General features: G+C 36.5%; 1 protein-coding gene across 1 annotated transcript in view; it reads left to right on the forward strand.

The window, feature by feature from the left end:
* The window catches only part of NELL1 (neural EGFL like 1), a gene marked incomplete at both ends in the record, with an annotated part of 595,597 nt that overhangs the window by 192,439 nt on the left and 390,300 nt on the right, over window positions 1-12,858 (forward strand). Inside the window, one exon of the mRNA XM_081332330.1 lies at window positions 4,362-4,458. Coding sequence (XP_081188456.1) covers window positions 4,362-4,458 — 97 coding nt within the window. The remainder of the gene's footprint in view (window positions 1-4,361; window positions 4,459-12,858) is intronic.

A 12,858-nucleotide genomic window follows, 5' to 3' on the forward strand; every position in this document is an offset into this window, starting at 1 on the left:
TATTTGTGCTAAAGGAAAGAGCAGAGAGATACTAGGAGAAGTCAAATTCCTTTTATTTTTAAAAGCACCCTGTCTGCATCCAGAAGCAATCTAGATTGCCAATTTTCTTTCTACAATCATTACTGGAATTCTGAACCTTCCTCCAGATTGCCTCAGCAAGCAACAGATTGCAGTGAAGACAAATCCTTTTCCGGCAAGCTTCTGAGTTGTGGAAATAGGTAGCCCTGTTTGAGAACAAATGTGAGAATATCCTATTTTACCCCAAGGGAATGAGTTTGGATAATTCTCCCTTGGCACTTTTCATTACCTTCTGAAGTGTTCTGCAAAAGATTCTCAAATTCTCTGGTAAGATGAGAGTTCCCAAAAGATCTACATGGGGAGAAAGATAGAATTGGGCCCACTTGCTTCTTTCTTTCCTGTCGGTACATGGAAGCTTTGGTCAGCAGAACACACCACTTTGATAACAGCTCATCCTATGTAATAAAATGCCCAGTTTGAATCTAATCTTGTCTGGAAATGGGGTTATTAACTTCTTTTGCCAGATTCATTATTAAACAGTGATATATTTAGAGCTGTCATTATTTTTGGTATAAAAGGTAAAGGTAAAGGTTCCCCCGCACATGCGTGCTAGTCGTTTCCGACTCTAGGGGCCGGTGCTCATCTCCGTTTCAAAGCCGAAGAGCCAGCGTTTGTCCGAGGACGTCTCCGTGGTCATGTGGCCGGCATGACTAGACGCCAAAGGCGCACGGAACGCTGTTACCTTCCCACCGTAGTGGTCCCTATTTTTCTACTTGCATTTTTACGTGCTTTCGAACTGCTAGGTGGGCAGAAGCTGGGACGAGTAACAGGCGCTCACTCTGTTACGCGGCACTCGGGATTCGACCCGCCAAACTGCCGACCTTCTGATCGACAAGCTCAGCGTCCTAACCCACTGAACCACCGCGTCCCTATTTTTTTTTTTATATATATATATTTAAAAAATACCATTCTTCCTATTCATTCTCTCTTTTGGTTTACAGTCTGCATTTCTGCTTCTTGAAGAACAATTCTGTACTAATTGGCTTCTTCTTTCAGGACTGGTTAAAGGTAACCAGAGACATGATTGTTCTTACTGAATAGAGGAAAATGATAACTATTACTTTTCTAAGGAGGTTGATAACATCAGTTAGAAATAATATAGCTTATCTCTATTTTTAGCCTCAGTCTTGGAGAGGTTTATCCTATGTTGGGATTCAAATCAGGATGGGCACAGAAGCTTGTGTGAAGCAAAGAATGAATGACCTACATTATGAGTTGGTCAGTTTCCAAGAGGCAGAAAGGCAACTCATTCTCCTGACCAGCTGGAGTTACAGCTGAAAAGAGGGATGATGTCCCAAAAGGCCTAAGGATGATTCCCCCCCCAAACATTTTTGCTGGTTTGTGTGGTTTTAAGGGTGAAAATGTGAGCAAGGTGCCTGTGGGAGGCAAACTTTCCCCATTTCCATTTTTCAGACCCCAGATTGCCCAAACTAAATGACACCATCAACATTCAGTTGCAAAGAGCTTAACATTTTGTATTATACTGTTGGGCTATTTGGGAGGAGAGATTAAAGGGTAAAAATGGGAACCGTTCATTTATTTTTTTAAATGTATCACACATCATTTATCAAGAAACCAAAGGCAATATACATAGTGCTTTCTCCTCCTGTGATTTCCCACAACAGCAACAAAATCTCTGAAGTAGGCTGGGGTCAGAATAAATTATTGGACCAAAGTCACAGAGTGAGCTTTCACGCCTGATGGTGAACTGGGTCCTGGGTCTTCCCATTCATAATTCAATACTTTTATCAATTACATTTTATATCACTTTGTTATTTGTATGTACACTGGGAGCTTATGCACTGGAGATAAATTCCTTGTGTGTCCAATCACACTGGGCCTATTCTGTTCTGTTCTGTTCTGTTCTGTTCTGTTCTGTTCTGTTCTGTTCTGTTCTGTTCTGTTGTGTTCTGTTCTGTTCCGTTCCGTTCGGTTCCATTCCATTCTTGTAAACTGTGAAGAAGTCTTGCAATGGAGCAGGTCATTTGTTTCCCACAGGGCTTTCCGAGTCTTCCTTTTCAAGATATTTTTAAATTTTATTTCTTTGTTTCTTGTTTATTGTCTAAGTTGAACAAGAGATGTTAAAGACTGGCATTTAGATTCTTTGTTTCCCAAACCACTAAACCACAGCTGCTTTCTAGAAGGTTCAGTAATGAATTGGTGTATGAAATTACTGTGATTGCAGCAGTCATTCACAAAAAATCTGGAAAGAATGAGAGAGGGATGGCATTAATTGCTTTAATAGATCTTTTTTATTAGTAACCCCAACTTATTAGTCTAATACAATCTAATACAATTATCAAAATTATAGAAATTATGAAATATTATGTGTTCCTGTGATATCTTAAACATCCCTTATATAAGCACCCCCACCCCCCAAAAGTCCTTCATTATTAACCCAAATGACTGACCAAAGGACAAAATAGGTAGATATTTCAGAAAGAAAATTAGAGTGATATGTGAAAAAAGGGTAGAATCTTGAGTTGCTTGCCAAGCTACATTTATGAATGGGATTTTCTGAAAGATTGTCAGGAAGAGAAGTTATGCCTGTTTTCCATAAATCGTTTATTAAATTCTCCCAAAGCTGGCAAGTAACATTTTGTCTCATTTGTCTCCTTTATATCACAGTATTGAACTGCAACGTAATACATGTTGATTTGTGTGTTTCTATATTGGAAAATTCATATTTATTATGTCAGGGAAGTCAGATCTAATGCGATGCTTCTGAAGTTGTATTTGGACAGAAAAATAAAATGCAATACTCTTTGTATTTTGCACTGCAGACAGCAGTGCATTCTTTTGTTTAAACCCTTGAGGAAAGTGTGTTAGTTTTTAAGAGAATGTGGAGTTTTTCATGGAATATTGATTGTTACTTTGGGAAGACTAGACACACTCTAGAGAAAAATACTAAAGTCATAAATAAATAATGCAAAACATTGGCAGTAAGAAGCCAACGATAAAATTGTAAGGCTGATATGCTATTTGATAAGTAAGTACATAGACTCTTAAAGCATTTTTGTATTTGAGAAGTTTAATCGTTGTGTCATTGTTGAAGAAATGATGCACGTATACTTTAAATATTGAGAGACATAATAAATACTTTTGATGATTTCAAAAACATAGACTTGGTGGATGGCTACTTGTTTTACTACTCAAAGAGGTAAATCAGTTCAAGAGGAAAGATGTTATTATTTTCAAGCAAATGAGGGACCGCTCTTCAGTGCTCCATTAATGATTACAGCTTTGGGTATAGCTTTTTTGCCTAGGTATTCTAAGGTATCAGGGTTGATTGTAATTGCAATGCAGATAAGCAGTTATTTTCATAATTATATGAATAACACTTGTGAGCTCATTTAATGTTTCTAAGCCATAGGCTTTAAATGATAATATTCTGTTGGTTTCCTCCTTCTTGATTAAAAGATTTTAATCATCTACATAAATATTAGTACTTTGTTAATTGGTCCAAACAGTTCAGAAAATGGTACTGTGCATTTTATTTAACTAAGCAGTAATTTTTGTTAAAGTTCATTAAAACTCAAGTATTTTGGTTCCCTGAAAAAGCTACTTTTCAGAACTAGTCGTCACCTATATTATGTTTTTGCAGAAGTTATAAATGATGAAGTGAATAATGAAATTCTCAAACTATTCTTTTGTTTTATTCTTTGCACCCAATAATTAGTATTAGGATGGCAAGGCATTAGGATGTCAAGGCAAACCATGATTTATAAAATTACACCTTTCTTTTTAATGATTAAAAGATGCCAATTTACAAATCTGTATTGAGCAGATAGAAAATAAACCTTTAAGAAGCTCTTGCTTTGTTATCCTTGACCATTGCTTCATCATCCATCAATTTCAGGAATTGCACTTTTAATACAAAAATGGGTAACTATTTTTTTCTGATTAGGGAGTATACTGATTATTCAAAAGAAAAAAGTCAATTATTGCTCTTATGAGCTAATTTTATTTGAAGTACAGCATCACTATGTATTATTGAATTAAAACATGTTATGTGAGCAATTATTTTGAAATCTTGTATTTCATCTGATTCTGGAAAATCAATATTCTTTTGTCTTTAATTGTTCAGTTGCAGAGTTAGAAATAGAATGTATGGTGGTTTGATTTGCCCCTGGGTTGCATTTTATCATTTCTATTCATGTTCTTTATACTCAACATCAATTTTTTAAAAGGCTTTTTTAAACAACAACAACAACAACAACAACAACAACAACAACAACAACAAAGCTGTTACTTTTCTCTAACAACACCATTTTGCTTTACAGGATTTATGAACGGGTGATAGATCGCCCAGAAACAAATCTGACTCCAGGAAGCAATTTGTGGTTAGGACAACGCAACAGAAAACATGGCTTTTTTAAGGTAAGGATGCAAAACACAGCCACAGATGAAAAAGCAATAGAGTGAAACTTGAAATACTTATTGCTATTTCAAATAATAGTTATTTTTCTCTTTGAATGTGTATTTGTATTACAAAAGGTAAAAGTGCTTATAGAACTTCAGTCATTTGCACTGATTGTGTGCAATATTTCTTTTGGACAGTAATTTTATTACAATTTGCAGTAAATATCTAACCTGGCACTCTTTGGATACGCTGGGCTGCAAGCAGTGTAATTCTTAGCCATCCAAATTCCATAATGCTATATTACTTGGAGATGATGGGAATCATACTTCCAACATAAATCTAGAGACGCCAAGTTGTGAAAGATCATACCCAAAATACATTATGGGTGGTTACCTAGGATAGTAAAGAGAATGAGTCCTAGCTACCTGGCAGTTCTTGGATGACCTTGGATCATCCCAAACTGTAGAGTTAGATGTGGTTAGTGTTTGAAAAGGAGACCACCAGGAATTCCAAGGCTGTAATTTAGACTAGACAAAAAAAAAAGAAAGGAAAACATCCATAGGCATGGGGACCCATAGCAGGCAAGAAAGCAAATGACAAAATGTGCCTGGATATGTTATCACACAAATGCCTCAGTGTATGAACTGACATCTGATATGGTAGTGCAGGTACATAAAGGTGGCATTTATGGCATGTCTATGCACGTGTATCATTTTGTCATTACTGTGGGTGGCTGAAGAATCTGCTGCCCGGAAAAACCAAGAGGGCTGCTCATGAAATCACCAAAGGAACTGTGGTGGCACAGTGGTTAGAACGCAGTACTGTAGACGACTTCAGCTGACTGCCGGCTGACTACAGTTTGGCAGCTTGATCCTCACCGGCTCAAGGTTCTTCCATCTTTTCGAGGTTGGTAAAATGAGGACCCGGATTGCTGGGGGCAATATGCTGACTCTGTAAACCGCTTAGAGAGGGCTGTAAAGCACCGTGAAGCAGTATCCGTCTTAAGTGCTATTGCTATTTATAGGAAACAATGTATTCCTGTGCTTCCTTTCTAGTTTCATTCATTGTTTGGCTTCTATAGGTTCTACAGGGAATGTTAGCTGAATCTTACTGATGCTGCTGGAATCTTTTAGTTTAATCTGCACATGTCAAAAATATGTCCACAGTTGCATCAAGGGGCTAAGGGGCTTTCCCCAAGCTGCCTTCAGGTGTACTGGATCTGCAGTCCTAGAAGTCCCAACCAATCATCCCATTATATTGTATCTGAAAAGCACTAATATGGGGAGAGTGCAATTAATATTAGAAATGCATTTCTAAAAATCCAGTTGGTACCTACAGTATATATGTCAGCCAGCTCAAATATTTCCACTGAATGTGGCACTGGTACAAAAATGATTTTACTAATCTATCAACAGAGCAAGTGTCTGTGATGTGATAGTCCTTAGAAGAAGTAGTTCTGCTTTGTCTATTTTTCCAAAGCTGGCAAAAGCAAAGGATTCCGTGTCCCCCCCCCCACCCAACTTGGAATCTACTACTAAATTATAAAAAGTCATGGAGCCTTCATGTCATTGATAGGAAGGCCAATATCTAAGGTTCCTATTGACAGCACAGAGGCTTTACTATTTGTGTCTGTGCATGTATTTATATTTATTCATTCATTCATAGATTGATATCCCTTGTTTCTATGCAAAGATGGGCCTCTCCTTTCTATTTCGTCCCTGTATCTTCTATGACATTATTTAATCAGGACATTGTAAAGACATGTAAAATCATTATGCATTATGCTCTGTTGCTAGATACTATTTTACTTTATGTGTGAGGTTTTTTTTATTAAAAGAATGGCATATTATGAATTGTTGGTTGCTTCCTTATTCTAAACACCAAATGCTGGTCCAGATATTATATTTACTCGGGAAGAACGTTTTCTTCTCTCTTTCACTGCCTGGAAGTCAAGGAACAGTGATACCATGTGGGACATTACCATATCATCCATTCCTCCCCTTAAACATAATACTATGATGAATCAGTTATATTGATTCAAAACATTTTATTGCAGACATAAATATTCAAAGGATATACCAGAATGAAAGCAGAATACATTTTAAAACAATATTCAATGAGCATGTTAGCTTACAGTTTTTTGAATGGCAATGATTCTGCCCTATCCTGCTCTTCTCACTTATGACATACAGAGAATGAAAAAAATCAAGATGCCATGTCTTGAAGCAACACACTTTTTAAAAGGCTGGTGCTTTGTATGATTGCAGCATCCATCTTGATTTTTAACCTCTCCATAACGTAAAGGTAAAAGTTTCCCCTGTCCAGTCGTGTCCAACTCTAGGGGGTAGTGCTCATCTCAGTTTTTTAACTGAAGGAGCTAGTGCTGTCTGAAGACACTTCTGAGGTCATGTGGTCAGCATGACTCTACACCCAGATGTATGGAACAGTGTTACCTTCCTACCAAGGTGGTGCCATTTATCTACTCACATTTGAATGTTTTCAAGTGCTAGGTTGGCAGGAGCTGGGACAGGTAATGGGAGCTCACCCTGTCACACAGCACTCGGGTCTTGAACCTGGGCTGTCAGCTTTTTAGCTGACAAGCTCAATGTTTTTAACTGCTGAGGCATTTCCCCCACCCCACCCCATAACTCCTCTGATTACAGGTGAAGGATATTGTAAAAACTAGTTGGCTGTTTCTGGTTCTTTCCCAGATGAATACTTTTAATAGCTTTTGGAAGACAATTCATAGTGTGTGCATTTTCTTGAAACTGTCACACTGGGCTGCCAAAACTTCAGGACTTAACAATGGCTGAACGAACCATTAGATGCAGAGATGAAATAGTCACAGAGGTGGCTTTACACAAACAAAAGATTGCTCAATTTGTACGAAGACTCTAAGAGGTTTTAATATCTACAGATAATTTTAATGCATTTTCCCCATTTAAATTTTGATAGAGAAATGTTTCAATGCCTACCCTTTATTTCTCTGCCTAATGGTTGAGCTGTCACCCTGAAGTGAAATTGATGGCATTATTTTTTTACAGCTGTTGTGCTGGGTTTTTTTTTAACTTCAGCTGCTTCCTATAATTCTGCAGATGGAAAACATATGTTTATGCACATACAGTGTACACACACAAAACCGCAGACATACACTATTAGTAATAGTAGTCATATGATTTAGACATCTGTAATTCTTATTTGATAGAAACAGCTGATGTTGAAGAACTGATGGATATTATCCAAGTTAATATTTTTTTTATACATCAAGACTTTGAAACTGCAGGATAGCTGCTAATAGGATAACAAACTGCCAGTTTCTATAGATCATAATGAGAGCAGACAAGTGTTTTTCTTTGGTTTATGAACGTCTGAGTGTTTACTAACTCTGCAGGGCAAAAAGACTTAATTGGTTGTATTTTAAGCTTGCCTGTTATAATTTTACAAGTGTTATATTTTGTTCTTATTAACTAGTGCTAAATATATCCTTTTGATAGTTTATAAGCAACATGTATTCCTTATTATTACATTTACACACTCAACAAGAGAACCTGCAATGGTTAGAATAGAATAGAATAGAATAGAATAGAATAGAATAGAATAGAATAGAATAGAATAGAATAGAATAGAATAGAATAGAATAGAATAGAATAGAATAGAATAGAATAGAATAGAATAATGGAAGGGACCTTGCAGGCTTTCTAGTCTAACTCCTGCTCAGGCAGGAAAAACTATACCATTTCAGACAAATGGTTGTCCAATCTCTTCTTAAAAATTTCCAGCATTCACAACTTCTGGAGGCAAGTTGTTTCACTGATTAATTGTTCTAACTATCAGGAAATTTCTTCTTAGTTCTAAGTTACATCTGTCTTTGATAGGTTTCCATCCATTGCTTCTTGTCCTGCCCTCAGGTGCTTTGGAGAATAGCTTGACTCCTTCTTTGTGGCAGCCCCAAGACATTTGAACATTGCTATCATGTCACCTCTAGTCCTTCTTTTCATTAAACTAGACATACCCAATTCCAGCAACCGTTCTTTATATGTTTTATCCTCCAGTCCCCTAATCATCTTTGTTGCTCTTCTCTGTACTCTTTCTAGAGTCTCAACTTCTTTTTTTACATCATGGGACTGGATATAGTATTCCAAGTGTGGCCTTACCAAGGCATTGTAAAGTGGTATTAATACTTAATGTGATCTTGATTCTATCCCTCTGTTAATGCAGCCTAGCCTTTCTCTTATCAAAATAAGTTGTTTCAGAGTTTTAGTGTACAAAACTTTTTTTGTAAATATTTTCACACAAAAAAGTGTGCGTTTAAACAAACACCTTTCTTTTGACTTTTGGTAGAAATAGTGCCTTCAAAGTTCTATTTTATTATGAAAATTATACTAAGCTTATTTTGATTGCTAAGAAAGAAGCAATATATATCTTCAGCTCCTCTTTTTAAGATAAGAATGACTCAAAATATTCAGGAATGTGATCTGTTTCTGTTCTTTTTGTTATCCAGTGCAACATTCAAATATTTTTCCCCTTATGATAATTAGGTCCAAACTGGATTATACTGAATTCTTATAGTTTGGGGAAGATTTTATTTTGTTGGAAAGAAGAAAAAAAATCTAACAGTATAAAAGAAATCCTCATAGCACCTTTCCAAATAGTGATTCTCATTGAAAAGTTCTATCAGTAAAATCAATATGATTTTGCACTAGTCAGAGCAGAAGCCAATTATTTACATGCAAAATATCTTCATAAAAGAGTACCTAGAAATAAGCTTTACAAAAAGAGCATTCTGATTCGGTCTTTTTTACAAAGAGGGAAAAAAAGCCCACAATGTTGAAGGTGTACTCTAATGGCAGAAAATGAAGAAGAACTAAAGAGCCTCTTGTTGCGAGTGAAGAAGGAGAGTGCAAAACTTGGGTTGAAACTAAACATTAAGAAAACCAAGAACATGGCATACAGCCCTCTCAATTCCTGGCAAATAGATGGGGAAGAAATGGAGGTAGTGACAGATTTTATTTTCCTGGGCTCCAAGATCACTGCAGATGGGGACTGTAGCCAAGAAATTAAAAGACGCTTGCTCCTTGGGAGGAAAGCCATGGCAAATCTAGACAGCACACTAAAAAGCAGAGACATCACCCTGTCAACAAAAGTGCGTATAGTCAAGGCTATGGTCTTCCCAGTTGCAATGTATGGCAGTGAAAGCTGGACCATAAGAAAGGCTGAGCGCCAAAAAATTGAAGCCTTTGAACTATGGTGCTGGAGAAGATTCCTGCGAGTCCCTTGGACTGCAAGGCGATCAAACCGGTCAGTCCTAGAGGAGATCAACCCTGACTGCTCTTTAGAAGGCCAGATCCTGAAGCTAAAATACTTTGGCCACCTAATGAGAAGGAAGGACTCACTGGAGAAGAGCCTAATGCTGGGAAAGATTGAGGGCAATAGAAGAAGGGGACGAGAGAGAATGAGGTGGCTGGATGGAGTCACTGAAGCAGTAGGCGTGAGCCTAGATGGACTCCAGAAGATGGTAGAGGACAGGAAGGCCTGGAGGAACATTGTCCATAGGGTCGCGATGGGTCAGACATGACTTCGCAACTAACAACAACAACAATATATATATATATATATATATATATATATATATATATATATATATATATATATATATATATATATAGTGTGTGTGTGTGTGTAATCTCAAAACAGAGAAGCAGAAAGATCTTTTTGACTAGCATATGTTTTCAAACATTCCTATAGAAATATAGGAATAATTATAATAATGAACAGAAGACCTTTCTAACCCCAGTGATTTATTGTTCTGCCTTAAGTATCATTGAGCTATAAGCTCTTCAGTAGTTTTTCTGCTTTGAAATAAAAGAGCATATGCTAATAATATGGTAGCCCAAAGCCCACACTTCTTCAACCAAGACACTGAAGTAATTTTTCATTAACATCCTGAAAACAATTTTGCTTACAATATTACATAGTCTTAGATCTCAAGATGTGCCTTCCATTTGTTCTTTGTGATTCATTCAAAACTGGTGGGAAGTTTCTGCTTGGACTATATTTGCTTTGTGATGGAAAGCCATTTTCAGTCCTAGTGCCTTCTTGGACATGGTGTTTTTGCCATGGGCTTCCTTCTAGGAATCTAAATTTGACTTCTTCTTTTTAGATGGATCTTAGAATTCTTCTCCTTAATCAGGAAGCTTTCAGATGTTGGACTTGGGAGATGGGCATTGCTTATAGGCACTTCCAGATTGAGGTTCTGATCCATCCATGCTTTGGATTAATTATCAAGGGTACTCTATGGCACATCAGCAGCAGCATTGATGAAAATGTGCAATTACAACACTTCATAACTTCTTCCTGCTGCAATTTCTTGTTTCAGAAATGTCCTTTTGCTAGAGTTGTTGCAGAAATGGTTGGTTTTTACTTTATTGTTATTGGCAGTAACTTAGCACATGTGGATTGAAAGGTCTCTGCTTGTCTCTTTGTCAATATAATTGTGTGTTTGTGTGTGTGTGTGTGTGTATCTCTGTCTACCATCTCTTCTCTCTATCATGTCTTTCTCTGTCATCTCTATCTCTGTCATCTCTCTTTCCCCCCATCACCATCACCATCTCCACTTTATTAAAATTCTACAAAAGATAATATATGTAAGAAAAGAAAAAAGTAAGGGGTGATGTGCAAAGAATAAGAAAAAATAAAAAAGTAACTTCTGACTTTCTTCAGTACAGGTACAAATGTGAAATACATTAACCTTTTGTTCTAAAATACAATATTACGTAGTATTTCTATAATCTTAAACAGTTTTAATCATGAAATCCCAACATTAAAATTTCATTTCCTTCAGTTTCGAGCAAAAAGTGGTCTCCATGTAGAAACAAAGCTAGGCAAAGTCTTTTCTTTGATAAAGCAGTTTCATCATCTGAGCCAATTCCATTAACTTCACCATCCATTCTTCCATTGTGGGAATCAAGTGGTTCCTTCCATCTCTGTGCATGCAAAACTCCCACTGTTCTTATCACATATAGAAACAAAGTCCCATTTTTTTTCTCAAGCCAGGATGGTCCTATTCTAACTGGTTTTTGTTAGTCCTACAGATATTTACCACAGAAGCAAATAAAGAGCATTCTAAGAACAGTTTACTCAACATTCTTCTAGGGCTCTGCAGGATTCTCAGTTTCCCATGATGAATTTCCACAGGGAACCATAATAAAAATAATAATGGGTTTGTAGCTATTGTGGTACCTCTAGTTTAGACTGGCCAGTGTGACACTGACACCTATCATTCACAATTAGATTATGATCTGGATTTGTAATGCTTATGTTCAGAACTTAATGTCTGCAGCCTAACTATCATTCTGAGTCTCTCTTTTTTTTGCAGTGTTATTATGCTTATTGCTGTGTCCTTTAAAAGTGATTAAATTAAAATGATGAATTTATTTAGTTTTCATTTCTTTTAGCCTGATTACTTTATGGCTTTTGGATAGCTATAATTCTTTTAAAAAGTCAGAATGAATGAATTCTTATAATAAAGTATCTCTTCCAGACAAAGCAGAATGCTGTGTAATGAAACCTTGGACCAGGTGCTGTAGCATAATAGCTACTGCATTAGTGAATGCTGTCTTACAGCGCCAATGGATCTGCAACTGATGTTCTCCTGCAACATTTGCTGTCATGATCCATTCAAGTCAGGCTAGAGTTTAGCCTGCAGCTTGACATTCCATGTCTCAGGAATCCATTAGTGGCTGTTTGACTAGTTTTTTTCTGAAAGCTGCTTTTTACAGTCACACACCCGTTGTAGTTGCACCTAAATGATTGAAAATGATCTATCTGCCTGATAAATAACTAACTATCCTGCATAATGAAAAAAAGCACACCATTTAAACATATAGTTCAATGCTCCAAAAGCAGTGAATAGGATTTTGACATTTAGATAACATGTAGCCTGGGCTAAGCTTGGCCAGTATCTTTTTTGAGTTTAGAAGTAATGCTTTAAAATAAGTCAAATGGGGAACATTTATTTGATTAGAATGGACATATTTAAAAAAAAACCCAAAACCTGTAGAAAAATATATAGTGAGACTTAAATCAAGAGAACAAATCATGTTTTATTCTTAATCAGAGGTGATGTGATGTGATAGGGTGTAATTGTGATATTCAGCTGAGTGCTTATTTAAACTAATTTTAATTTAAAATCCTCAATCCATTTCTAATCACAGAAAACTACTTTTGGCCCTAAGTGCAGGTATGGATCTTTACAAGCACCAGAAAATAGATTAATGGGCTTATCCATCTGGATGTTCATTTTATGAGTAAAACTATGTCCTCTTCGATTTTAAAAAACCTTGGTTTTCATTTCTACCTATTTAAATATTGATTTCAGCTGTGTGAAGCTTGTATGTGTTTGTTTTCTACTGATTGGG

This window comes from Vipera berus (genome assembly GCF_964194415.1).
Source record: "Vipera berus genome assembly, chromosome: 1".
Classification (NCBI taxonomy): domain Eukaryota; kingdom Metazoa; phylum Chordata; class Lepidosauria; order Squamata; family Viperidae; genus Vipera; species Vipera berus.